General features: G+C 38.9%; 1 protein-coding gene across 8 annotated transcripts in view; it reads left to right on the forward strand.

The window, feature by feature from the left end:
- Positions 1–25,471, forward strand: part of SH3KBP1 (SH3 domain containing kinase binding protein 1) — a 1,961,420-nt gene that overhangs the window by 1,392,610 nt on the left and 543,339 nt on the right. For all 8 annotated transcript variants that reach the window (XM_044072267.1, XM_044072266.1, XM_044072264.1 and 5 more), the window contains one exon: positions 21,644–21,773. In XM_044072267.1, the coding sequence (XP_043928202.1) occupies positions 21,644–21,773 (130 nt within the window). The remainder of the gene's footprint in view (positions 1–21,643; positions 21,774–25,471) is intronic.

Consider the following 25,471-nt stretch of genomic DNA (forward strand, 5'->3'; position numbering starts at 1 on the left):
CTATTTTGTCATATACAGGGCTGAAACATATAGTCAATGATCTCTGATGCTTCATTACATCTAATTGGTTGTCATGATTGAACTGTAATTTACTTTTATAGATATTATTCAAACCATTTCCAAATAGAGGTTGATATCTCTTACCCCATTCACTCAACACAAATCTTGCTGTGTCTTGTAACATTTTCTTAGGGTATCCTCTATCTCTAAACAAACCAGTGATGTATTCAATTTCTTCCTTTGTTGTGTTATAATCAGAGGTCATACGTAAAGCCCTTATAGATTGTCCCTTAAAAATATTTTGTCTTAATTTAATAGGGTGATAACTGTCATATGCCAAATAGTCATTAGAAAAAGTTTTTTTCCTATATATCTTCGATTTTAGCTCCCCATTTTGGATGTATATGTAAGTATCTAAATAAGCTAACCCATCCTTGCTCATTGAATGAGTGAACTTCAGATACTTACTACTACTATTAAGATATTCGATAAATAACTCAAATTCTTCCTGGGTGTCTCCCCACAGAATGTATATATCATCTAAAAATCTAGAGTAATGGAGAATTTTCTTGAAATAAGGACTTGAGAATAACATTGTTTCTTCCCAGTCAAGCATGACTAAATTGGCATAAAATGGCATATTTATTTGGCAACATATAATATATCACAGACAAGTATTTATTGATGAAATCATCTTGTCTAATTATACAGATTTATATTTTATACTATACGTATTTAATCATTGTATATATTTTTTATACATTTATAGGATGAGTTCTTATGCATATAAGCACTTTATTACAAATATACATAGACCTTTGTTCTTAATGGTTGTAGTAGTAAAAAACTTTCATACAATCTTATTTCATTTTGTTGTGATATATGTATATTTTTAATGTCTAGTCACTTTAATATTATATTGGCTAAGAAATTTGAAGTTTTATTTAAACGATTGCAATTGTTATAAGGAAGTCAATAATTGTCTGTTACTTTAAGAGAATGTTAACATCTGATTTATGGCATCAAATTTTGTATTTATACAAGCTGACAGAGCTGATTCTGATGTTCTGAAGAAGCTCACATAGTGAGTGAAAGCACTTAACATCAATTTTTTTCGTATCAGTTATTTTTTATGTCAGTACCGTTTTTTTTATGTTAGTGCCGTGTTTTACGTGTTTGGAATAAATTTCATTACTATTTGAAGGTGTTGGAACACTTATTGGTCACGTTCAGGATATTCACGTTTCTGTTGGTGTTGGATTTATTTCAAGTCTTGTATAGCATTTAATAAAGACTGTATCTCCTTTTTCATCGTCTGGTCCTGCGTGGTATGCTTAGAAAAGCTCATTTTCAGTAGATTCAGATACCTTCCTTCTTGTTTTTGACAGGAAAAATAATGTTTAAAGCCAAATTTTTTGCACTGTAGACTTCTAGTGATATTAGTAGAAGTAATTCAACAAAATAGGCTTGTCTACAATGTCTAGTTTTTAAAAATTCCTGTCAGAAATATCTTTTGAGTGCAGAGCTGAGAAAAGATGCTGCCAACCAGTCTACATCCTAGCCATGCCCCCCCCCCCCATCATTGTTGCATTTTGAGGGCCAAGGAAGGTGAAATTTCATGTTCCCGAGGTATCCAGATATTTGGCTCTGTCGTACTTGTTGTACAAAGACTTACATTCTATGAAATTGTGCAGACCTAATATAGCAGAGCTAACTACCTGTCTATGTTGAACTGTATAACCATCTTGTCATTCTCCTACTTTGGACACAATAGAAGAGTGTGGGTTATGTTTAAGTAGCTTTATTTTATACAAACACATCACTATGAAGGTTTACTGACTTTAACTTAAGTAACTTATATACAAACTAACAACTGCTATCATGCATGCTTTCACTGTGGCTTCTCTTACAAAGTGGCACCAGGGATTGCATGTGTCTGGAATTTATACATGCATGTACAGCCTTGACATGCTTCTTAAAGATACAGCACACTTCACTTGCATTCTGATCTACACATCAGATATACCAAACTGATAAGTATACTTTTTTGCACTTGATTTTCACTGTACTGTATTTATATATTTACTTCATTGTTTATTACTGGCCTCTGTCTTCTGTATTCTGTCTGCATTGTTTGTTTTTCGTGCCCTCCTACCCAAGTGCTGTTGTACTCTTAAACCTGGTGGCTTTGGAATTGCCCGCCCCTGCTGTAAATTTGATTTTGGACACTCCTGCAATTCCCATCTCATTTGCTCACTCAACTGAGTACAGTGAGATCATTTAGGAAGAACTACCCCTTGTTTCTTTTATTTTGGACACTCCTTCCTCTCCCATCTCATCAGCTCAGTCTACTGATTACAGAGAGAGCATTTGGGAATGCCAAACCCTTAGTTTCTTAATCTTGAACTATCTTCTGTTTACTCCCTCTCCACTTAATAAAAACCAAAATAAAAAATTACACTTTATTCAGCTGTCTGTACTTCCTACTTTATCACCTTATTTTTGCTGTGTGCTCTTAAGTGTTCAAGTGCTTTTATTCAACTGCATTTATTGTTGCTTGTTAGTAGCCTGATTAAGTTTATGTGTTATTCTAAGCATCTTAGTTTTGGTTTTAGCACTTGTGTTTCAGGCCAGTTACTTTACATTTAAGAAGATTTTTGTGGTCTACATTCTTATGGACAAACCCTTATCAAAAACCTCTCTCCATAGGTCCACCCAAGTATTTGGAACACTATGTCTGGACAATTCCTATCCGTTTCTCCTACCAGCCTGGTTGACATGGTCATACTGAGACAGTGTAGCAACTGCCTCATGTTTACTTACAGCCCCGTTCTCCTAGCACATAATTCTTCTAATTGCGAGAAATGCATCTACATCAGTAACCTGGAATCCATGCTCTCTCGCACCACAGTCAGTACTCCTGACAAAGAGGAGATTCCCAGCACATACACCACAACACTCACATCACATAGCCAAGCATGACACCCACCCACCTCTGTAGATGTCCTCAATAAAAACTTACCTAAACTGCAGAGACCTCTAAAACACACTCGCAAACATTCCATACACAACACCAAACACATCACACACAGCAAACAACACACCAGTGTCTCACAAACACAGCCTGTAAGGCAACACAGTAAACCATTACAGCCCACAAGGCATAAAAGTAAACCAAACATACTAGTCATTGGTTACTCAGTTGTGAGACACACTGATGTCGTCCTCACCAGGCTTGACAAGGAGAAGGTCACAGTCAGTTGTCTGTCTGGTGCCAGAATCCGCCACATCATGCACATACTTAAGTCTCTCCACAACAAGTACAAGTACGACTCTGTCACTGTCCATGTTGGTGTGAATGACTTGAAACATACCTCCCAGGACTATATGATGAGAGACATGATTGAGCTCTAGCGTATGTGTCCCAGGCAGGTATGACCCTAGCCCTAAGCAGCATCCTACCTTCACCAAGAAGGTTACCACAGTGCCAACAAAAAAAATAATTGACTTCAACAATTGGCTTAGTTTCTGATGACATTCCAAGAGGATCCAGTATCTGTCTGCCTGGGATGATGTGGTTGACAGGCCTTGATGCTTTGCCAGCGATGACTTCCACCTGTCACCACTGGGATTCTGGATCCTAGCCAAGGCTCTCACCACCCCCATTGTGCCTTTTTTAGACAATGTCCCAAAGACAAATCTTCCAGCATAAAAGATCTGTCAAAAAGCAAATTGAAGGTCATGCTGCTTAATGCTTTGAGCCTTAACCTGAAAATGCACTCACTGGAGGCTCTCCTTGCCCTCAAGATGCCGATGTCTGTGCGGTCACAGAATCTTCATTCAGGGCTGCACAGAGCACCCCTGCCTTACCAGGCTATACCTCATTCCATACATTCTGACCCCAAAATGAGGTCAGGAAGACTGAGGGTGGTGGAGTCTCTGTCTTCATTAAGAACAACCATACCTCCAGACTGGTTTGTGAGCATGACGCACAGGGACTACTCCAGGTGCAACTGACAGTTGGAAGACACCCATCTAAGTTATAGCCAGCTATAGCCCCCCCCCCCCATGACTCAGGGCACCCACTCCTCATACCTGGATCTACTTGACTCCATCAAGGTACCCCCTAACACTCTGATCCTTGGTGACTTCAACTATTCCACCATAGACTGGGTGAAGTATTCCTGCACTAATACATGCACTCAATGATTCCTTGACTTCATCAGTTCTAACACACTAGACCAGCTCATCTCATTCCTCACAAGGGAAGGTAACATTCTGGACTTAGTTTTCATCAACATGGGTGAATGCTGCACCATGCCCATAGTATATTTTTCCCTGGTGAGATCAGATCATCGGGCTGTCTCGTTCAAAGTTTCTGTACATCCCAACCCCCTCAACCCGGTTGTAATCAAGCTACAAAACTTCTCAAAAGCTGACCGCAACCTCCTAAGGGAGGATATCTGTAGCTTCATACCACCGCCCCCTCAGAGGATGCAGACAACTATGCTGATCTGTATGCTAATGCAGTATACAAGCACCTGTACAACTGCATGGACTCAGCCATACCCAAATAAAGAAACTGTTGTCCAAGGGTAAAAAGAAACAAATTCCAAATTGGAAAAACTCCCTCCTTAGCCTCAACAAGCAGATTAAACCACTAGTGAAAACCTCCAAAGCCAACTACAAATTGAAACTAGCCTCTGAAACAAAGGGAAACCATGAAACCTTCTTCAGTTACATCAGGAACCTCCATGGCAAAGGTTTGTTTCAAATTAGTACTTAACAGTATCACTTACACTGATCCTGTTGACTTATCCAACCTGCTAGCAGATAGGTTCAGCACAAACTTCACCCCCTTGTCTCCCCAAAGGCCCTTTTAGCATCTCTGATACTTGTCCCACACCTCACATCTCCATAGATCAAGTGTTAAAGGCCCTTTCTAAGGAAAGAACACAGCTTCCATGGGACGTAATAGTATTCCGGGCTGTATTCTGCACCATCTGGAGCAAGAACTGGCTTTGCTATTGAACACCCTATTCAACCACAACCTAAGTACAGATTTCATTCCGACAGAGTGGAGAACTGCCATTGTCATCCCCTTGCGCAAAGGTGGTGCCACTACTGTCCCTAGAAACTATCACCCCATTAGTTTGACAAATCTGATCTATAAAGCCTTGGAGCATATTATGGATCTCATAAACAAGGACATAGGCAATCTCCAAGCACTTGACCCACCCAGTTCAGTTTCATCAAGAGCAGATCTTGCCTATTGAACCTGATTGACTTCTTTGAGATTGTCACAAAGTCTCTGGACAAAGGAAATTCAGTACATACAGCTTACCTTGGCTTGGCCAAGGCCTTTGACACAATTCCCCACTCCGGCATCATCGAAAAGCTTACACAACTTGGCATAAATCCCTGTCTCATCAGGTGGGTGTCCAACTGGCTCACCAACAGGACCCTCAAGATCAAAATAGATGCCTTTACCTCCAATAGCAGACCTGTCACTAGTGGAGATCTCTAGGGGTCTGTCTTGGGACCCCTAATATTTGGCATCTACTTCTCACAGGTCCAGGCAAAGACAAAAAGCCTGTGGCTGACCATGTTTGTGGACGACTGTAAGTTAGGTACTGTCACTGACTCCCCAAATGATATTAACATGCTGCAAGAGGGTCTCACAGCAACTAATGACTGGTGTTATAGTCATGGCCTCAAGCTAAATGCAAATAAATTTATCACCATACCATTCAGCAAAAACACAGCCTCTTCTGATTACCACATCAACGGCAACCCCCTAAACACACAACCTGTGGTGAGAGACCTGGGTACTCAGGTTGATAACAATCTCACATTCAACCATCATGTAGCGGCAGTGGTCAGAAAAGCCTTTTACTTGGTTCATCTAGTAAGTAAAGGGACTGCATCCAGAAACAAGGAGGTTATTACCTCTCTGTACTCCTCCCTCATTAGACCAATAATTAAGTATAACTCCTCATTTGCTATATACCTCTCCAAACATCTGCACCAACTAGAAAGGCCACAGATATACCTCACAAAGAGAATCCATGACCTCCAACACCAGTCCTATGTGGACAGGCTCAAATCAGTGTCACTCTACTCTGTATAGTACAGGTTGCTCAGAGGTGATCTGTGTCTTGCCTACAAGGCAATCTTGGACCCTGCCCTACTAGAGATGCTCCATATCAGTAAGTCTAACTCCTTGTGCATTACCCACTGAAAAGACCTGAATCTAATATGTGACATCAACAAAACCTGGGGGAGACAGGTTTGTCTCCTAGAGGTTGTCCCATCTCTGGAATAGACTTCCCATAAACGTCAAACAGAGTACCTCACAGAACCTCTTGAAGTGCAGCCTTGATGAGTGGATGAGAAACCACAAATTTGTCCCGGGGTTCCACTTGTGTCCCTCACTGACAGGGGCAACAGGTGCTGACTGAAGTTTCTTTTTGGGGATAAGCTCTTGGCTAGGCTTGTAAGGGCCCCACTGGCATTAGCCTAGTAATCTCCTATGATCCTATGATCCTTGGTCCTTGGTCCTTGGCAATACAGAAGGTTATTTTAGTACATATAAAGAAAGCACTGATTGGTTGGGGCAACACATGGCTTCACTTTAGGCCCTGGCTCCTCGTCTAGATTGCCTTCTGCTGTATCTTCTGGCTAGAGATCTGGATATTTCTGAAGCTGTCAAGAAAACTATCAACCATTCACTGACATACTTTGCTAGGTGGAAGAGTCTAGGCATTGAGATATGCTATGTCACCTAAAATAGTTTGCAGGTTATCCTAGAATATCCCTGATAATTTTGTGAGCTGGGTCTCAGTATGCAATAATCAGGGTGCTTGTCTCTAGCCTCTCTAAATATCTTGATGCTGTAGGGGTGAACAAATACTCTAGCACCAGCTTGCACAGCTTTTCCTTAAAAGAGTTTCAGCATGTTTGTCTACCTTCTAGTTTCTGCTTTTCCTGGAACATGATAATCATGGCTGACAATGTGTACTTGTCATCCAGTCTGACAGTTCTAAAGTTCATATTTTAGAATACAGTTTTCTTGGTGGCCATCACCTCTGCTTACAGGATCTCTGAGCTGCAGGCTCTGATCTGCAAGGAAGTCTTGTTTGATGTTTTTCAAGGATCAGGTGCCTTAGAACTAACTATTTTCCATTCAAAATGGTCTCATAACTGTCCTTAATCTCATCTATTCATCTCTTTGAATGCTTCGCAGATTCAGAATCCAGTTGAGACAGGGTCCTTCCTACTTGTTTGTTTACTGTTAGATCATATTTTCTCTGCAGAAGGAAAATGAGTTCAGAAGTAAAGACCGTTGGTTTCCTTTACCCCATGTAAAGAGAGTAGCGTGCACTGGCTATGCAAATCCTTTTCAAGTGGATTGGTAACAACACTATATTAACAGGCAGAAAATCAGCCATTGAAAGATGCTGCCGTAAAAGGTCACATCACTTTTTAATCTTATATGAAGTTTGTCTTTTGTGAATAAATCATAATTGATCTAAACAAATTATTGTTGTTTTTTTTCATTCTGTCAGCAAAACTTGACATAAATAATTTGTATTCTACATTAAGTAGAGAGAGAGAGGTCTATAAAAAGAACATTCTTGAAGATCTTTACCTGCTTTTAAAATTGGAGTAATTAGTGAATATCTCCAAGGAGGAATTTGATCTATGTCTTGTTTTATTTATTACCATGTTGGTCTCAGGCTTACTGTACATGTAAATAGTTATATTTAGTTTGTTCTTTAAATTTAAAATTCATTGTATTCTTTATTGTATGATTATTGTTATTTTTTTCTCATTTAAAAACATCGTTTAATAAAAAATATTTCAGGAAAATAAAAGTCAGTTCACTAGATGACAGCGACAGTGACCACTCCACAACATGTAGTGCGTCCGGGGCTTATTTCCAAACTATCTCCATTTCAAACAGTTGTAACCATGATTTCAGCTCCAGCCAGCCAGGGAGATTTACATTTTGCCTCTTAGGATTATTTTCCATTAATAACTGTGGAAAGTATCCAAAGTAAGATGTAGCAATTAATCATTCACTGTATTGGTTAATCTGTGAGGTGACTCTATGCAGAAGGTACTTGTCACTCATCCACCATTCCGTTATGCTTTGATGGCCTCTTTGTCTAGCTTTTGTGCACTGATGTTCCTGTAAGCTGGGTAATCAATGTCATTTTTGTTGTCTTCTGTTCTTGTTTCTCTGTCTCTCTGGTTGTGCATGTTCAGTTAATGGGAGTCACTGGTGAATGCAATAACTGCTCTCATCCTTCTAGTCAAGTGAATGGCATCACAACATATACTGGTCAGAGGTGTGGGTATCCCTGAGTGCTAGAGGTAGAGAAAATTGTAAATTGTGCCAAGATGGCATGTCAGAAGTGGAAATCCTAACAGTTATCTTTTGTTGAAGGAGTTTTTCTTAGATTAGCTGATATTGCAATTACATATGTGTAGTTTATTTTTTTAGGCTTGTGATAAGGGAATAGTACTCCTGAATTCTGGCATGTTTTACTGAGGTGATATTGGCCAATACTAACCATCCTGATACTAACTGTGCAAATGTGATTGCTTTCTTTGACCCTGCCATAGTAGTAAATATTTTGTTTCTTCCAAGTTGCATCAGTCTTGTTTTTAATTATAAAAATTGATAAGGGTACAGTAGCTATATGCATCTGCAAGGGAACTGCATGCTTCCTTATTTGTAACAGGTATGCCTATGGGCAATAGTAATTTTCATCTCCTGAGTTATGTAAGGAGTGGATGAGCTAAGTATGCTTTAGTGAATCACCCTATAATCCTGAGTTGTATCTATACGCAGCCTACATATCTGGCAAATATGAAAAAAAAAATCACATTAACTAGTTTCCTTCAAGTTATCATGTCTTGGGAATTGGCAGGTCTCCAAATGACATGTAGGTATGTTCTCCATGTATGAACAAGTATGCATTCCTGCTGAAGGATTAGTCCTAGGACCTCATTTCATTGAGAAACCTGAAAGCAATTACACATAGTTCTCCCTTTTTAATTTTTTATGCAAATGTCTGGTTGAATTTTGAAATTCGGTTCTGCTTGTACTCTGATGTGTTTAAAGTATTTGTTTCTGAGCCTTGATATTTGCTGGGCCATAAAGCTGTCTATTTTAAATAGACCATTATCACACAATGCAGTTGCTCCTTGTGCATTGTAAACTAGACTCAACAATATAGAAAGTTTAGCAATGGACAAAGTAGTAAAGATGAAATTCAAGTCATGCTAAATAAAGTACAAGAAACTGAAACTAAAGGGAGTAATTTCAATCAGTTTTAATATTTTAATTCCCTTATGGTGGTTAATCACTTGGTCAGCTGCACTGGCATAGAGGAATAAAGCCCTAAGACCAGGGCGACATGAGTTTAATTAACATTTTGGGCATTTGTTAGGGGTGGTGCTTGGGAGGAGACCAGTGATGTGACTTAGCCTGCCGGCATCTCTTTTTTGGGGAAGGGATGTGGACATATGCCTGGACACTGTCTTCAGTAGAATCACAGGTGAAGACCTGGGATTCCATGGAGGTACTGCCTACAAGTGAGGCAGGGTCATTTGATTCTGTATATGCAGATACATGAACATATATTACAGAGGACCATTGCTCGACAGCCCCCTTTTTGCTTCAGGCATGTGCAGATGGTGTTTGGCTTTGGCAAAAAGTATCAATCCCTAATGCAAGAATGCTGGCTACCACTCATGGCTTGCTCACCTCTCAGCTGTAGGGAAAGAATGGGTCATAGAACACTCACCCTCATGGAAAGAATGAATCTATAGAGCCAATGAATCGTTAATGTCAAAATCACCACAACAAAGTGATGTCTTCTGGCATGATCCCTTTTTAGTTGCTGTATTTGATAGGATATTATTCAAATATAACTACATTGTACTCCATTACTGGTGTTAAGCTTACAAACAAGAACTAAGTATGTGTGATGCTTTACTTGTAACATCTCTCAGAAACAAATGTGTAGCTCCAGAGGCTGTCCTTCTCACTGTGCATACATTGTGATCAAAACTAAGACCTATATGTATTAATACACCCAGTTTTCCAGTTTTGTCCACCATTTTAGCCTCTTCTTGCATGTACCATCCACAACTTTCTTCTCAAATGGTTCTACATCGCATTTGTTCACACAGGAATTATGTTACTTCCTAGTACACCATTTTTTGGGCTTTTTAAGGTAATCCTGAAGGGTAACTCAGTCAATAGTAAACTGGCTCACAGTAAAACCCAGGAAGTTAGGGTCGGTGACTCTACCTATTCCAAAAGACCTGCCTGTAGAGGTGTAGCTCAGAGTTCAGTCCTTGGGCCACTCCTCTTTGGCAATTAATTCTTTAAGGTCAAACTTAAAGGTCTGTGTCTGACTAAGTTTGTAGATGACTACAAAGTTGGTACCATTATAAATTCCCTGGAGGACACCATGATCCTCCAAGAGGGCCCGTCCCACACAAATAGCTGGTGTCAATACCATAAACTAAAACTAAATGCCAAGAAGTGTATAATCATATCCTTCATCAAACATGACTCCTCTTGTGACTTTCATATTGACAACATACCCCTGAAAATGTATCCCATAGTTACGGATCTAGGAACCAATGTCAACAATGAACTATCCTTCGATCACCACATATTCACTGTTTTAAGGAAGCTCTTTTTCATTGCAGAGCTTATATCTAATGGCGTTACATCAATATGCAGGAATGTAATTGTTTCAGTATACTTGGCACTCATTAGGCCGATCATTGAGTATAATGTCACTTTCTGTATGTACCTGTCCAAACATTTGTCACAACTAGAATGACCACAACTTTCTTTATAAAAACAATCAAGGGTATACATTGTATAAACTATGCAGACCATCTCAAAAGCCTTATCCCTTATTTTCATTATCATACAGGCTGCTGAGAGGTGAGCTCTGCCTTGCATATTGAGCTTTAGCGCACCCTGTTCAGACAGGCCTATTGCACACTCGCAAGTCCATTGGGGTCTATATTAGAACACCGAACATTCAAAATGTCGAGTGTTCTAATATCGAACCCTACCAATCGAAAATACCAAACATTGAACGTTAAGAACAGCGGATTTTTTCCTAGGGAAAAAATTTGCGGTTCCAAAACGCATACACACAACACAAGCACACCAAACACACAACAATACACACACACACACACACACACACACACACACACACACACACACACACACACACACACACCTAAAATCTTACACCTAACCCTACACTAAACTATACACACACCACTAACCATCCATAACACAAACCCTAACCCTAAGGTCCGTTACTATTGCACACTCACCTCACCCGCACCCTAACCCTAACTCACCTAACCCGCCCTAACCCTCATGTCCACACAATCGGACATATACCTAACCCGCACTCAGTCGCACACTTACTTGAACCCGACCCGTAACTTTCCAACAGAGCGCTGAAAATACCGAAGCAACAGAAACAGATAACCAAATTCTTTCCCTAGGAAAGAATTTGGTTTTCTGCTTCTTCGATATTTTCAGCGTTCACTGAAAATGGGTTGATATTAGAGCACTCGACATTTTAACTGTTCGGTGTTCTAATATAGACCCGTCCATTTGATTCATAAACACCAACTTAATTAAGAGATCTCAATCTTTTCTGCAAAATAAATAGAACATGTTGGAGGGACAGGAGTGTTTCTTACACTTCTATTGGGACTATCTTCCACACCTCATAAAACATTTTTTTTCTCTTACTTTGTTCAAATTTAATATTGACAAATGGATAGGTAATGGCAAATTCATCCCTGATTTAGCACTCCATCCTCATGGATATGGTAAACACATAAATGTCAAGACATGCTGTTGTTCAGGCAATCTATGGGGTATTTGCATGTAAAATATAAGGGCTAAAATCTACTATTATAATTTAAGGCTATTCAACTTAAGATCCTCACAGATCAATACCCTAGTAAGTGATGTAACTTAAGATCTAAATTCTATTTATCAGTGAACGTAGTTACTTTTGCAGGATTCCTAACTGAAATATAAAATATATGGCTCTAATGCCAGTTGTAAAGAGACAGAATAAAAATGGCCCAAGGACAGGTCCCTCTTATGAACCACTTGTTATATCACACGCTTTGGGCAGTTCCTCAACTAACATATTTTTTGTTTTTTAAATGCTAGCATGTAAAAATTGCATTAAAGTCTTTTGTTAGAGCCTGTTACACAGTGTGAACAGATAACCCTTGGTATGTGACAGCTGAAACTTGCTCACTCAGAGAATGGCACCTCCTTTAGATAACAGGGTCTTCCTTTTGTAAAGCCACAGTTGTTTTGCTCTATTAAACTAGTTCCTTAATATTTCTTTTAATTGCTATGATAATTCTTCTAGAAGTTATTGTGGCATGCCTAAAGTGCCCCATCAATGTAGTAATTTTGCCTCCAACTTTGATGTTGATGACAAGGATTCAGCTAGCGTTCCCTGCATAGGAGGGCTGGTAGAGAGGAATGGATGAAACAGCTGACCTGCAGCTCTGCCATCCAAAGAAGAGGGAGTGAGAACAAAGTGCAACACTACTATCCCCCAGTGGAAGCCAGAGAAGGGTACATGTTATACTGAAACAGATATCTTACGATCTGGTCAAGCTATTAGACTGTGTGCATCTGGAAACAAACGCAATGTGTAGCCATCTTTAAGACACTGCATGCAGGGTCTGGCTGAGGATCAGGAATGCAAAATGACAATTCCTCGCCAAGTTACCTGTGGCTGGAAAAATGTTCTGTACTGCATCACAGTATGCTTATAAAGCTATACAGTCTCCCATGAAGAGACTTACAGTATATAGGGTTTTAATAAAACAGGCTATGGTGGTGAAGTGAGTGAATGTAGAATGGGGATGACCTGTACCACACACACAGCTGGGGTGAATAAAGATAGTGCTATTAAAAATACACAGTTTACCTCAGACTCATCATTTGAGATGTACAGTGCCTGAATTTTTTTGGTACATCTCTGGAGATAATCTACATGATGACCTGTTTCCAGAAGCCAGGAAACGTCCACATTCATTGGGCTTACTGAATTAAAATAATCATGGCTGTACTATGCTGCCCTTATTTTTGCAGTATTATTATTGCCACTGAGCTCATACAGTAGAGTTTTATCAGTGCTGCCGCAAATTCTTCAATAATTTAAAAATACACTATTATACCTTCTTGTGTTCTAATTATTATTCATCCTTGTTTTTTAAAATGATGAGTGACTTGGTTGGGGAAGATTTCTGTGCTACATGTTTTTCAGTAAAAGTGTATGTCCTTACATTCACTGCTGCTTTATTCTTAATAGATGGGATTCCCTGCCATAGAAGCCCAAATGTTCATCTAGTTTACCAAAGACTACTTGTTACTTTTAAAAGGTATGCCAAATGTCACCCAAATGCTCCTTGTGCCTATGTATCCTCCTCTTTCAAATGCAGTCTCATGTCAAAGTGTTTCCGAAAGGGGTTTTACACAAGAGGTTGCAAAGTAAACCAGTTGCCCCTCCTTGGGATCTTAATTTTGTGTTAAAGAAGCTAACACTTGCTCCATCTGAACCAGCTAACCTGGCTGACGTGAGGTTCTTAACTTGGCAAATAGTTTTATTGATTGCTCTCACCTTTCCAAGAAGGGTATCTGAGTTGCAAGCTCTTATGGCGAGTCACCCCTACCTCATTTCCCACAGGGAGAGGGTTTCCATGAGAACTAGTCTTTTATGCCTAAAGTGGTATCTGAGTTTACTTTTAGCCAAACTATCCATCTCCCCATTTGCTTTCCTAAACATAAAAATGGTGGAGAGAGGATAATCCATACCTTGGATGCCCACTAGACAACTCAGGTACTATCTTGACAAAACTAAATCTTTCAGATTTCAGATCTTTGGATCAATTGTTCATTTCTTGTGAAGGTAAGAAGGGACAACCTGTGTCAAAACAGACTATTCCCAAATGGTAGTATAGGGCTGTTCACCATAACAAAACTATTCCAGGCAGGGTAAAGGCCCACTTTACCAGGACCTTAACTTCATCTCTGTTTTTGGAAAGGGTTGGATTCCAAAGTATTTTAGAAGCTGCCACTTGGTCCTCTGTACATACTTTTACAAAGCACTGTCATCTTGACTCCTTGTCAAGGTGTAGGTCAGGCTTTGCTAGAATCGTTCATTCTCCTTCCACCTCCAAAATGTAGTAAGCTGGGATAATCAACTCGTATACCATACTGCAGCAGTGATCGAAATGGTGAACATAGTATAACTGTGCAAGTAAACATCATAACTGTAAATGTTCGAATGATCTCTACTGTGGTAGCCTTAGCTGTATGGGTTTTATCCATCCACGGATAGAACAGCCAGACAGCTTCCAAAGCTTCACAGCACCTTCCACACTCACAAACTGTGAGGCAGATCGAGCTGAGCCAAGCCCTTCAGAACTTTCCTGCCAGCTGAGAAAGGGAGGCTGAGCTGTGAAGGGACAAGGCTAGGAATAATGGAAAATAAATGCCCACACCGTATCATAAAAACACACCAATAAACAAGGGGGGGTGGAGGGAGGGACTACTCTGAAGAACTGTACTTTCTTACTCACGTGGCTCTGTTAGCTTTTTGCAGGCATTGCAGTAGTGCTTACTGGCAGAAGCGAATGTTTAAAACCTAGACATATTGTTAACTGTACATTGTATGAGCCCAAAATGTTGATTATAGTTAGGATCTATAATAGGCAGGGCATATTGCAGCGTAGGTATAAGGACTTTCCTTGTTGTTTTACACAGCTGGTCATCAAAAATCATTCTGCGACACTGAAAAATTATAATGACAGAGTCATGTAATATACTGCAGCATATGCCTACTCTTTAAATTTCTGTTTTTGTTTACTGTTTTGCCGTATGAATTTCCTTTTTCAGTTTCAAAATTTACAGTTACGTTTAGCATGATTACAATTAGCTTTAATGTAGTACATATTGTGCCGTGATTAAACTAAGAAACTGAGGAAAAGACAGGCTTGTTAAGCACCTTTCTGACATCTGAAAAGTGCTTAATAAATACCCCTAAACCCTGTTAAGCTCTAGTCTCATGCTAGAGCATTAACAGTAGTCAGCAGCCACCACAGGACAGAGGTGAGAAGCACTAAGAGGTTTAAAACATTAATCGCTTCATTCAACCTTTCTTGTTTTGGCCAGCTGAAGTGTTTAATATGTTTTAAAGCTCTCTGCACTTCCTGCTGCTGTGCCATGGTGGATTCTGTCAGTGTGGTAACTTTGTGTTACAACTTTTAAAGCTGCTACAGGTTTTGTGTTTTTTTAAACTTATGTAGTACATGGAAGCCTGTTAAGCTCCACGCATTACAAAGAATTATGATTGGGTCTCTCCAGTTATAACCCTGCTTGTTATTAGTTCTCAACATGAATGCCAAGATTTAGCTCTCAAGCTTCACCTCATTCCACTCTCAAGGTGAATTTCGTGGCATGCATGTCTTAGACGCATAACAAGCTGATTATGATCAAAGACCTGATCGTATCCTCCATATTAAACATAATGCTTCTTATTGGTAATAGATGTAGAGGTACAGACATGGTACACTTATTACGTTTAATAAGATAAAGTCAAGGTTAGCAAATGACCTTGTAAAGTGCTAAAACTTCAGTGATTACAGAGCAAGTACCAGAAAAAGCCCCATTTAAAAAGAGAATAGATAACGTAGACTACTATCAAAGAAGAATAATGCTGCTCTAACGTCTTGTGTTTCAAACTGCAACAAAACAGCCACGTCACAAAATCAAAGCAGTAAAAAAAAAAATCAAAGCAGAAACAGTGAATTTACAAAGAGCAACAGAAAAAAAAGTAGCCAGGAATGACCAAAAAAAAATTCCATTAACAAAAAAGTGACCAGGAAAGCAAAAACTGGATATAAAATCCACATATTTTTTAAAACATAAAAGCCAATAGAAATAAAACATGTAAAGCAGACATTCATATAATACAAACTGCTAACATTTGGACTGTAGGAATTTAACATAAATACTTCATCAGACAAAGTATAGTACTTTTTACAGTTTAAATACTTTGAATGAAGTAATGTGACTAATAAAAACCATTGACTCATTAAGAAATCACTCGTATATAAAATCTCTCTTGAAGTTGTTTCTTTTAGTTTCAAAATATAGTGCAGGCAAACAAGTCAGTGCATTTAATGAAATACTATACATAATAATAATAACAGTAATAGTAATAGTACCCTTTTGTTAACAAAGTAGGCAGGGATAGCTTTTGGTCAGCTGGTGCCCTAGGCAAAAGCGTTCCACAGTGTCCACCCCCCACATCACCTAGTGCCCCCATTCTGGTCTACCTATTCCTTTTTTCATCATTTTTACCACGGTTCATCTTACACTTCAATTTTTCCTGTATCCATTATACACATGTTAAAGAAAGCATGTCTTTATTACAAACAAATTTTAATAAATAAATACTGGAAAAGCACCCCTGCTAGAACGGAGCCCTAAGTGTAGTTGGCCTATGCCTAATGCCAGCTATGAAAGTAGGCCCATTGGACACAAAATCCCTTTTTGGGGGTGATCCAGAAGAAATATCTGGTTAAATGACTTGCTTATGTTCACTAGGAAGGCAAACATTGGCTCAGGGAATCAAACCTTGTAAGACGGAAACTACAGCTCACAGCCTTAACCCTACCAGCTGCATACATAATTAAATAAATAAGTAAATAATCATTGAATAAAAAGCAGAGTAGCTGAACTTGGCTAACCTCCTTTTCTGAAGGTATGGCTTCTGGGAGAAAGTATCATTCAAGAGATATCCATTAGTACTGTTTTTAGTTTAATCTGGCATCTGGCATTGCATATCTGAAGTTCATTATTATATAGTTGTCCCCCAATCATTCTTGTTAAGAACCTGTAACATGGTAAGGATTAGAATATAGCAGATTTAAAATGTACCGTAAGGTCTGCATCCCTTCTGTGTTTTTTCTGTCTGAATAATGCATCTGAGCAGTTTCCTGTGTTCATGCTATCCATGTGTTCCATTATACAAATAAGCAGGGCCTGTTCAATTTGCTATATGAAACTGCAAACCACTACAGAAAGCCACATAAACCATATATTGTGTATCAACCAAGCATTATCAAGCAGATAATACTTTTCTGCTGTATCCAGATATTGAAAATATTTGCCCTCATGAAGAAAATGACTAACACTACAATGTAAGAAAGGATGACACTTCATATGTCAGCAGCAGGATGTCTGTCTTTTTCCAAGATATCCTTTTAGCTCTTTTAGTGCTTATACATAAATTCTGGAGGAGCAAAAATATTATATATAGTATGATGATTTAATCTTAATTATCTCTCATCTACAGAAAACAATCTCCTTTATTTGTTTTGTTATAGTTATGAATTTTAGGATGTTCATAGGTTCATAGGTTTGTACTAGGCTATCAGTCCTAGGGCCTATACAAGCCTAGCCATAACAATTCACTGGATATTTCTTCCCACAATATTTACTTCCCTGGACCCATGTCTAGCAGGGCGACTGACGTGATCTGTATCTTAACTTGGGGTTGTGTAAGTTGGAAGCAACGTCTTTCACTTTCCTGTGCTGTTAGCTGCTATACAAAAAAAGGAAGTATGCAGTTCCGTCGTGTACTCTACTGACTACTGGCTTCATTTCTTTATAATTTAGTGTAGATGGATAACCCCAATCTAAAGGTCTTTTAATTTGTGAACTGAGGGCTTCATTTTTTATTCATTGGTTAATTGTGTATGAATTATTCTGTATTTAGTAACTATTTATGATCAAGAGAATGGAACTTTATTTTATAAGAACTGTGAATTAGTGTCCCTGGTAATTTTAACATAGACAACCCCACCCCCCAGTGGTTTCTAATGTAATGATATAAGTAGTTTACCCATTCATCTCAGGTGCACCGTTAATTCTTTACTTCCTGCAAGAGCTTTGTCTAATTGCAGGCTTTCTGTCTGCCTAGCTGTACTATTGTTTCCTGAGAGGTTTTTGATACACATTCCACTTTTATAACTATGTCTCCAATGAGTTTTACTAGCTTTAGAACTTAAAGTACTACTCAGAAGTGTTAAGCAAAAATGTTTTGCAGCATAACCTGAGCTTCACAATGAAAATCTTCAAAAACAGTAACTGTGAATCCATCCATCCAGCCATCTGTCCATCTGCCATTCAGCAGTAAAACCACCAATCTATTCACTATCCATCATCTATTCGCCTGTATGTCAAGCCATTCATCCTTCCATTTTTTAAAACCACTTCTCATTGTGAGGATTGCAGCTGTAGCATTCTGAGAAAATGGACCAGACTTCTTCACACTCCACCCCAGCAGTTTACTGCTTGTCCTGGGGCATCCACAGGTGTTCCCTGGAGAGCTGAGAGATATAATCTATTCAAGTATATCCTTGATCTGCCCCAGGTCCACCTCTCTGTGTCTGGGTCTGGTATGTCTCCCACACAGGCAACCAGGAGTTATCCCCACTAGGCTCTCAGACAACCTAATCTTGGTCTTCTTGGTCTGGAGGTGCAGTGGCTGCATTCTGAGATCTTTTCAGAATTGGTGAGCGTCTTACTCTGGCATGACTTTATAATTAACTTTGAAGAAAGAATGCTAGATTTTTTTCTCAAAAATAAAGCTAAACATTATATTAAAACACTACACATCTCACATTATGATAGATGCATGGTATTGCCAGCACAGTTGTTTTCCCAATTGTTAGTATGTCACCATGGACGTTATGGATTTGTTTAAAGAAAGTTGAAATTCTTGCTTAACCATTAATTTGCTAATTGTTGTAAAGCAAAGTAAATTACCTTTAGCTTTGTGCTTTTATGGCATCCATTCCTCTCCACTTTCTATAAGCAACCTGCTCAAAGGGAAGAGTCTTGCATATTACTGAGAATCTATGGCCTGAAAGTGTATACATGTGGGAGGTAGGTAGAGTGGTGTGGTAGTTAAATGTGCTGTCTTGTCAACATGGGTTTCTCCAGTTCTGTCCTGACTGTGGGACTTTCTCTGTGAGTAGTTCCAATGTCCTTTCCCATGTTTTCATGAGCTTTGCCAGGTGATCTGTTTCCTTCCCCTATCCAAAAGACACGTGACAGTGTGTGTGTGTGTGTGTGTGTGTGTGTGTGTGTGTGTGTGTGTGTGTGTGTGTGTGTGTGTGAGTGTGTGTGTGTGTGTGCATCCTACTATAGATTGACAAGCAGGTATGAAAGAATGAATTTATGACTGAAATCAATGAAAGTTGCATATTTTTCTTTAGTCACCTTAACTGAGTGGGGAAAGAACATCAGATTAAGGAAAATGTTCCTGTTGATAGCTGTGAATGAAGGTTACAGGCCAAGCAAGTCTGAGCATAATTCTTTATTTAGACCTCTGTTAGCACATCACCTTTTACTTCTGTTCTTGTGAGCTGCAATTAAAGCTGTGCATTTGTTCAATGCTGCATTTATGTGCTGTTTTGAGCAAAACAACTCTGTCATAAAAGCTTGTTTATTTTTTTTAAGTGCAAATAGTTATTCTTATTAACTTTCATAAAATATAATTAAGTAGTCAACCACAGTGAAACAGAAAGAGAGAGAGAGAGAGAGGACCTGCAACAGACTAGAAATGTTAGTTTACCAACCACAGTGAAAAGAGGAGGGGGTGTTTGAAACAGACTAGAAATGCCAGTTTACCATATCTGTGTGATTTAAACAGTTAGTGAGTGGGCATATTCCTGAACTCTCAGGAACAGCAGTACAGAGTTCTTTACCCATAGAAAAAGATGTGTGGTAGTGATACTACTTAATGCTAGAGAGCTGTATGCTGCTGGAGAAAGGGAGACACAAATAGTGCCGTTAGAAGAGTTGTGTATAGCTCGCTTCGGGCGATATGCATTTTTTGGGGGGGACATCACTGAAACAGAGATGTTCTGAGGCAGTATTCTCTGACTCAGAGTTGGACTGTGGTAATGGTGGAGGTCTCAAGGGAGCAGGAGTTGTATTTGAGCTGTTACTCTTGTGAGAAAAAGAGAAGACATCACCGTTACAGTACTGTAGGCAAAATAATGTTTTGACATATTTTCTCCATTAACTCTTTATATTTCTCTTGGACATTTGTTAATGCTCATAATTGTCCAATTACTGAAAATGGGTCTCTGACCCAGTCGGACTTTCCTGGTCACCAAATGTCAATAAATAAAATAAATAAATAAATTATATGGCTTCTCATACTAGTTTGTCTGAGGGTACCAGCGTCACAAATATTTTGTTTTCTGCCAGTTTAAGTAAAGTTCTCAGTAGTAAGTTTTATCAGATGTTTGCTAACTAATCCTTTTCTCACATCATATCTAGCAGATATTTTGTATGACACCAGTTTAGTGGACCCACATAATTATTTTTAGATAGGAATAAAGACATCACAGTTGCTTATGAAATTTTATCTCAGGGTTTCAGTACAGGGCCGTCTGTGGTGACTACATTTCTAGTGCTTTCTTTACTACACTAGAACTTTACAGATAACAGAACAATGATGCTCTCACAAGACACTGTTAAAAAGGAACTAATTTGGATATCATTGAAGGGAACCTTAGATAAGATTCATTTAATGAGGGACATCATCATCGCATTTTAGCAAGTCAATTGTTTTATTAACATTATTTGAAAACGCTGAATATAATCTTTATATCTTCTCTTTTTTCCTGTGGGTAAGGCACATTAATGTATGTATTTTAAAGAAGAAACGGATGAGGGATATACTTTACCAGGCTTTCTTACAGAAACAGATTATGATTAAAGCTACTGCAAAGGAATGCGAACTACTGACCCTCATTAAATAAAACATTTCACTTGCTTGTTCAATATCGATTCAGAATAATTTTTAAGAGTATCTAGAATGTAGCCCAGTAGGTTTAATTCAATAATTGTAAAGGCAGAAAATAATTGCATGACAGGGTTGACACATCTGTGTATTACTTGGGATTCCATAGTCATGACATATGGAGTGTTATCACAGCTCACTATATCATTCTGTTCCTAAACTTTATTAGTATTTTAAAGTAGGTGTTCCATTTCCTAATTTAATCATCTCATCAGAGAACTGAAAAAGTTTCAAAGGGTGTTAATGAACAATACTGTTCAGATTTTTGTGAATCATATAATGAATTTTATTAAATAATGCACTTATTGTCAGTTTCCTTAACTCATTTTAAATAATGATACCAGCTGTAATGCAGAAAGAAAATGAAACTTTGCAGTATTGTTGTCACAGTCAGTGTTATATATTATATAAAGCAGGTAATTTTATAGTGTCGTTTAGAATGAAATAAAGTATATTAAATCCATTATTAGTTTGCACATTGCAACACACACAGTTATATTTAAGTATGTGTCAAAGGCAGAAAAGTTAGGTTAGAAGTCTAAGCACTTTGAATGTCTGATACAGACCCATGTAACCTACAAATAGCCATGTTTGCTGACTTGTTACATTGTTTGCAGTAAAAGTTTAGTAAACCATGCTTTGTTTTCACTTTGTTTAAGGTAGAGGAAGGATGGTGGGAAGGAATACTCAATGGAAAGACAGGAATGTTCCCTTCCAACTTCACCAAGGAAATATTTGACCAGCCTGGGGAAACCAGAAGCTCACAGGAAGACTCTCTTTTAAAACTAAGTAAGTACATTACCGGTCGCATGTTACTGAATGCAGTGTTTAATTAAGCTTGAAAAAGTAAGTGCCAATATTCTATAGATAACTTTTTGCTCAGGTTTCATTCCATACAACGACATCTGGCTTCATATCTTGCTAATTTTTATAGGGCCTAATACATGTTGATACTGCACTCAATCACAGACAAAATCCATACCTTTCACTTTTTCTTCGGTGTTTATCTGTATTGTCAAGTGCCTGATTGTGGAGAACTGGAACTCTCTAGAATTCTTCACCTGGTCCATATTAGGAATAATCACAACCAAGGTTGTGATATATATGAAAGTAACAGGAAGTAGCTTGGATATAATAGAAGTAAAATTGTATCCAGTGTTCTGTTCTGTCTTCTGTGTGGAGTCTGCATGTCCTCCCCGCAGTCGAGTGGCCTCCAAAAGACATGCGTGAATGGGCGTGCCTTCGCTGAAGGCTGGGCATTGGGCTGGTCACTCAGCACCGTAAAAATCGACTGCCAATCATTAGCGGACCGGAGTTCCGCTGTGGCGACCCCTAACCGGGAAAAGCCGAAAAAAGACAAACAAGTTCTGTTCAGCAAAGACATATAGATGGCAACAGTTAAATTCAGTATGTTAATGTTTGAAGTGATGATTGAAAGCAAAAAAGAAGTATGCAGTGTCTGAAAAATGGCTGCTTCTGTATCTGATGGAAGATTGGAGGATGTCACCATGTTCATAGGTTCATAGGAAATTACTAGGCTAATGGCTTAAGAACCCCTACAAGCCTAGCCAGTATAACTCAATTTTACCCAATATGTGTCCCTTAGGGGCAAGAGGTTGGCATGAGTTTGTGCCTATACCTTGAGTTTCTTACAGATTGCCCCTATCCATAAGGGACATAGGTGTTACCCAGTGTGAATTTATGATTCCCCATCCATTGATCTAAACTATGTTTGAAGAGGGCCGGGGAAGTGCTCTGTTTAACATAAAAAGGAAGCCTGTTCCAAAGAAGGAACAATCTCTGAGACACTTCTGTCTGTCCAGCATGGTTTTTTGGAGTCGCTAAGTGTAGATCCCTAGATCAGGTGACCCTCGTGCTGCTTGACTTGTAGATGTGTAGCAGCTCCATCAGGGCTGGATCTGTGTGTGCCTTGTAGGTCAGGCATAGGTCACATCTTAATAGTTGGTAGAAGACAGAGTAAAGGGATAGATCTTTTAGTCTGTCTGCATAGTTCATGTTGTTTACACCCTATATCTTATTTGTGAGGAACCTCTGAGGTCATTCCAAGTGCTGTAAGTGCCTAGTCAAGTACATGCCAAATAGCACATGTACTCTATTATTGGTCTAATGAGGGCTGAGTACAGTGGGGCTGTAATTTCCTTGGATCTGGATGCCATACCTTTATTTATAAGTTATACCACATATAAAGACTTACTCGCCACTGTGGACACATGGCAGTCAAAATTCAGGCTACTGTCTATCTGTGTACCTAGATGTCTCACCTCTGAATCTACTCTTAGGGGTGTGCTATTGATGTTGTAAGTTGCAGGGGTATTTGACTTCTTAAAGGGTATAATAATGCTTTTTTTTCCACATTTAGTTTTAAACCATGGTTCTACCACCATTCATTTCTCTGATCTAGACCCTCTTGAAGGATATCTATATAACTGGGGATTCAGTGATTGCCCCAGCTTGCATTTGTTGGGAAACTTTTTCATCCAGAGGCCTTCCACATTAGCCTTGCCTTCATAGAACAGGAGTGGTCCCAGCACTGAATCCTGTGGCACACCACTATTAACTGGCTTCTTGCTGGATCTGGATTCACCCATTTTAACCACGTGTCCTGCCCATGAGCCAATTGGCTATCCATCTGGTGAGGTAGAGATTTATGCCCAGTTTTGTGAGTTTATTTATAATAATTGATTAAGGAATTGTTTCAAATGCCTTGGCCAGGTCAGGTTAGGCAGTATGTACTGTTTTATTCTCATCAGTGGCCTTAGTGATTTTCTCCAAGACATCCACCAGATTCAGTAGGTATGACCTGTCCTTGACAAACTCAAATTGGGTTGAGTCCAGTGCTTGGAGGTTTCCTGTGTCATTATTTATCAGGTCCATGATTATTCTTTACATGACCTTACATATAAGACTAGCCAGAGTTATGGGTCTGTAACTTCCCGGGTTAGTAGATGGTTTCCCTTTCTGCAGAGGGATGACTGTTGCTGCCCTTCACTCTGTCGGGACAAAGCCAGCCCAGAGGCTGTGGTTAAATAAAGATCCTAATGGACTGATAAGTCCTGATTTAAGCTGTTTAAGAGGTAACCTGGTATGTTGCCAGGCTCCATTGAAGCTGTGTTTTTAGCTTTAGAGACAGCAGTGACAAACTGTTCTTTGGTGATAATTGATGGCAGAGTGGTGGAGGGTATTTTTTTGCAGATAACTGTGGGTGATGGAGAAGGTAAATTTTGAGCTGAATTTGTTGGCCAGCAGATTTGCTATATCTTCTGGCTGAGTATAGGTGATGCCATCTATAACTAGTTCTGCACATTGTTCGGTTTTGCCCTTAAGACTGTGGACACAACTGAAAAATGTCTTATGGTCATCCTTAGCTTTGGACACTATTTTCTACCTCAGAGTCTGCTCTTAGAGACTTGTCTAGTTCCCTGATTCACATGTTTAGACTAATAAGGGACGTTTTGCTCTGTTCTGCAGATTCCTCTTACTTCTTGAAGGATGTTCTTTTTTTTTGTTGTTCAACCTATTAATACCAGGGGTCTACCAGGGTGGCTTGTTTTTGCAGTTTGACCTGGGTTTGTTTCAGTCTGGTACTGCCGTTTCTATGCATTTGTTATATGGTCATACAGGGCTTTTGTGTACACCTCTGCATAGGTTTCTGTGTTTTCTGGATTTGGGGGAGCTGGGAAACTAGCTATGCTGTCCCTTAATTTACCTTAGGGAATTTCTTAAAGTTTTTAGATTTAGGTTGGGGGACAGTTTTACCTTTATTTCAAGGAAGGTCACTTTGTGATCTGATCTTACCAGTGAGGACATAACACTTGGAGGGGGTAGTGGGGAGGTTAGATTAAATCTACAGAACATACATCTCGGTCATATACTTAAGTCTAAATAACAAATGTAATCATATTGAAATTACTGAAGGGAAAGGGGGGAGAAAGAGAAAGCAGAAAATATACATAGTAGCTTAGAAAGACTTGTAAAATTGAAACTTACTTGAAAATCCACATGCATAGCACTGTTGTTAATAAATCTAGCACAGAGCTGAAGTACTTTTCCTGGAAAATGATGTATCTTTTGGCTTTCAGATCAGCAAGATGAATATCTGAAATCCAGTCCCTTTGCATTGATTCATCTTACATGAAATTTCAAAGTAATAGTGAGAATATATGCACTAATTTGGTATTCATGTCAAAATAGCTACAGAAGTAAATTTGAATTAACCAGTCTTTCGATGCTTTTCCACGATTATTCAAACAAAGGGGAAAATCAGAAAATAACTTGTCAGAGATTTGGTATGCATGGCTAGGCTTAAAAAGGCCCTTGTGGTCGTTAGCTTAATAAACACCTATGAACATATGAAGAATCAGATGCTTGTTTCATATGCTGACTATATTCTGTTTTGTTGTTTTTTATATTTCATCTTTTTGTTCCATGGTATTTTTGCTTTATATCTCAGCATATTGCAACATATT

The sequence above is a fragment of the Protopterus annectens genome, chromosome 5.part0, assembly GCF_019279795.1.
Source record: "Protopterus annectens isolate FY-2018-M chromosome 5.part0, PAN1.0, whole genome shotgun sequence".
NCBI classification, from domain to species: Eukaryota; Metazoa; Chordata; order Ceratodontiformes; family Protopteridae; genus Protopterus; species Protopterus annectens.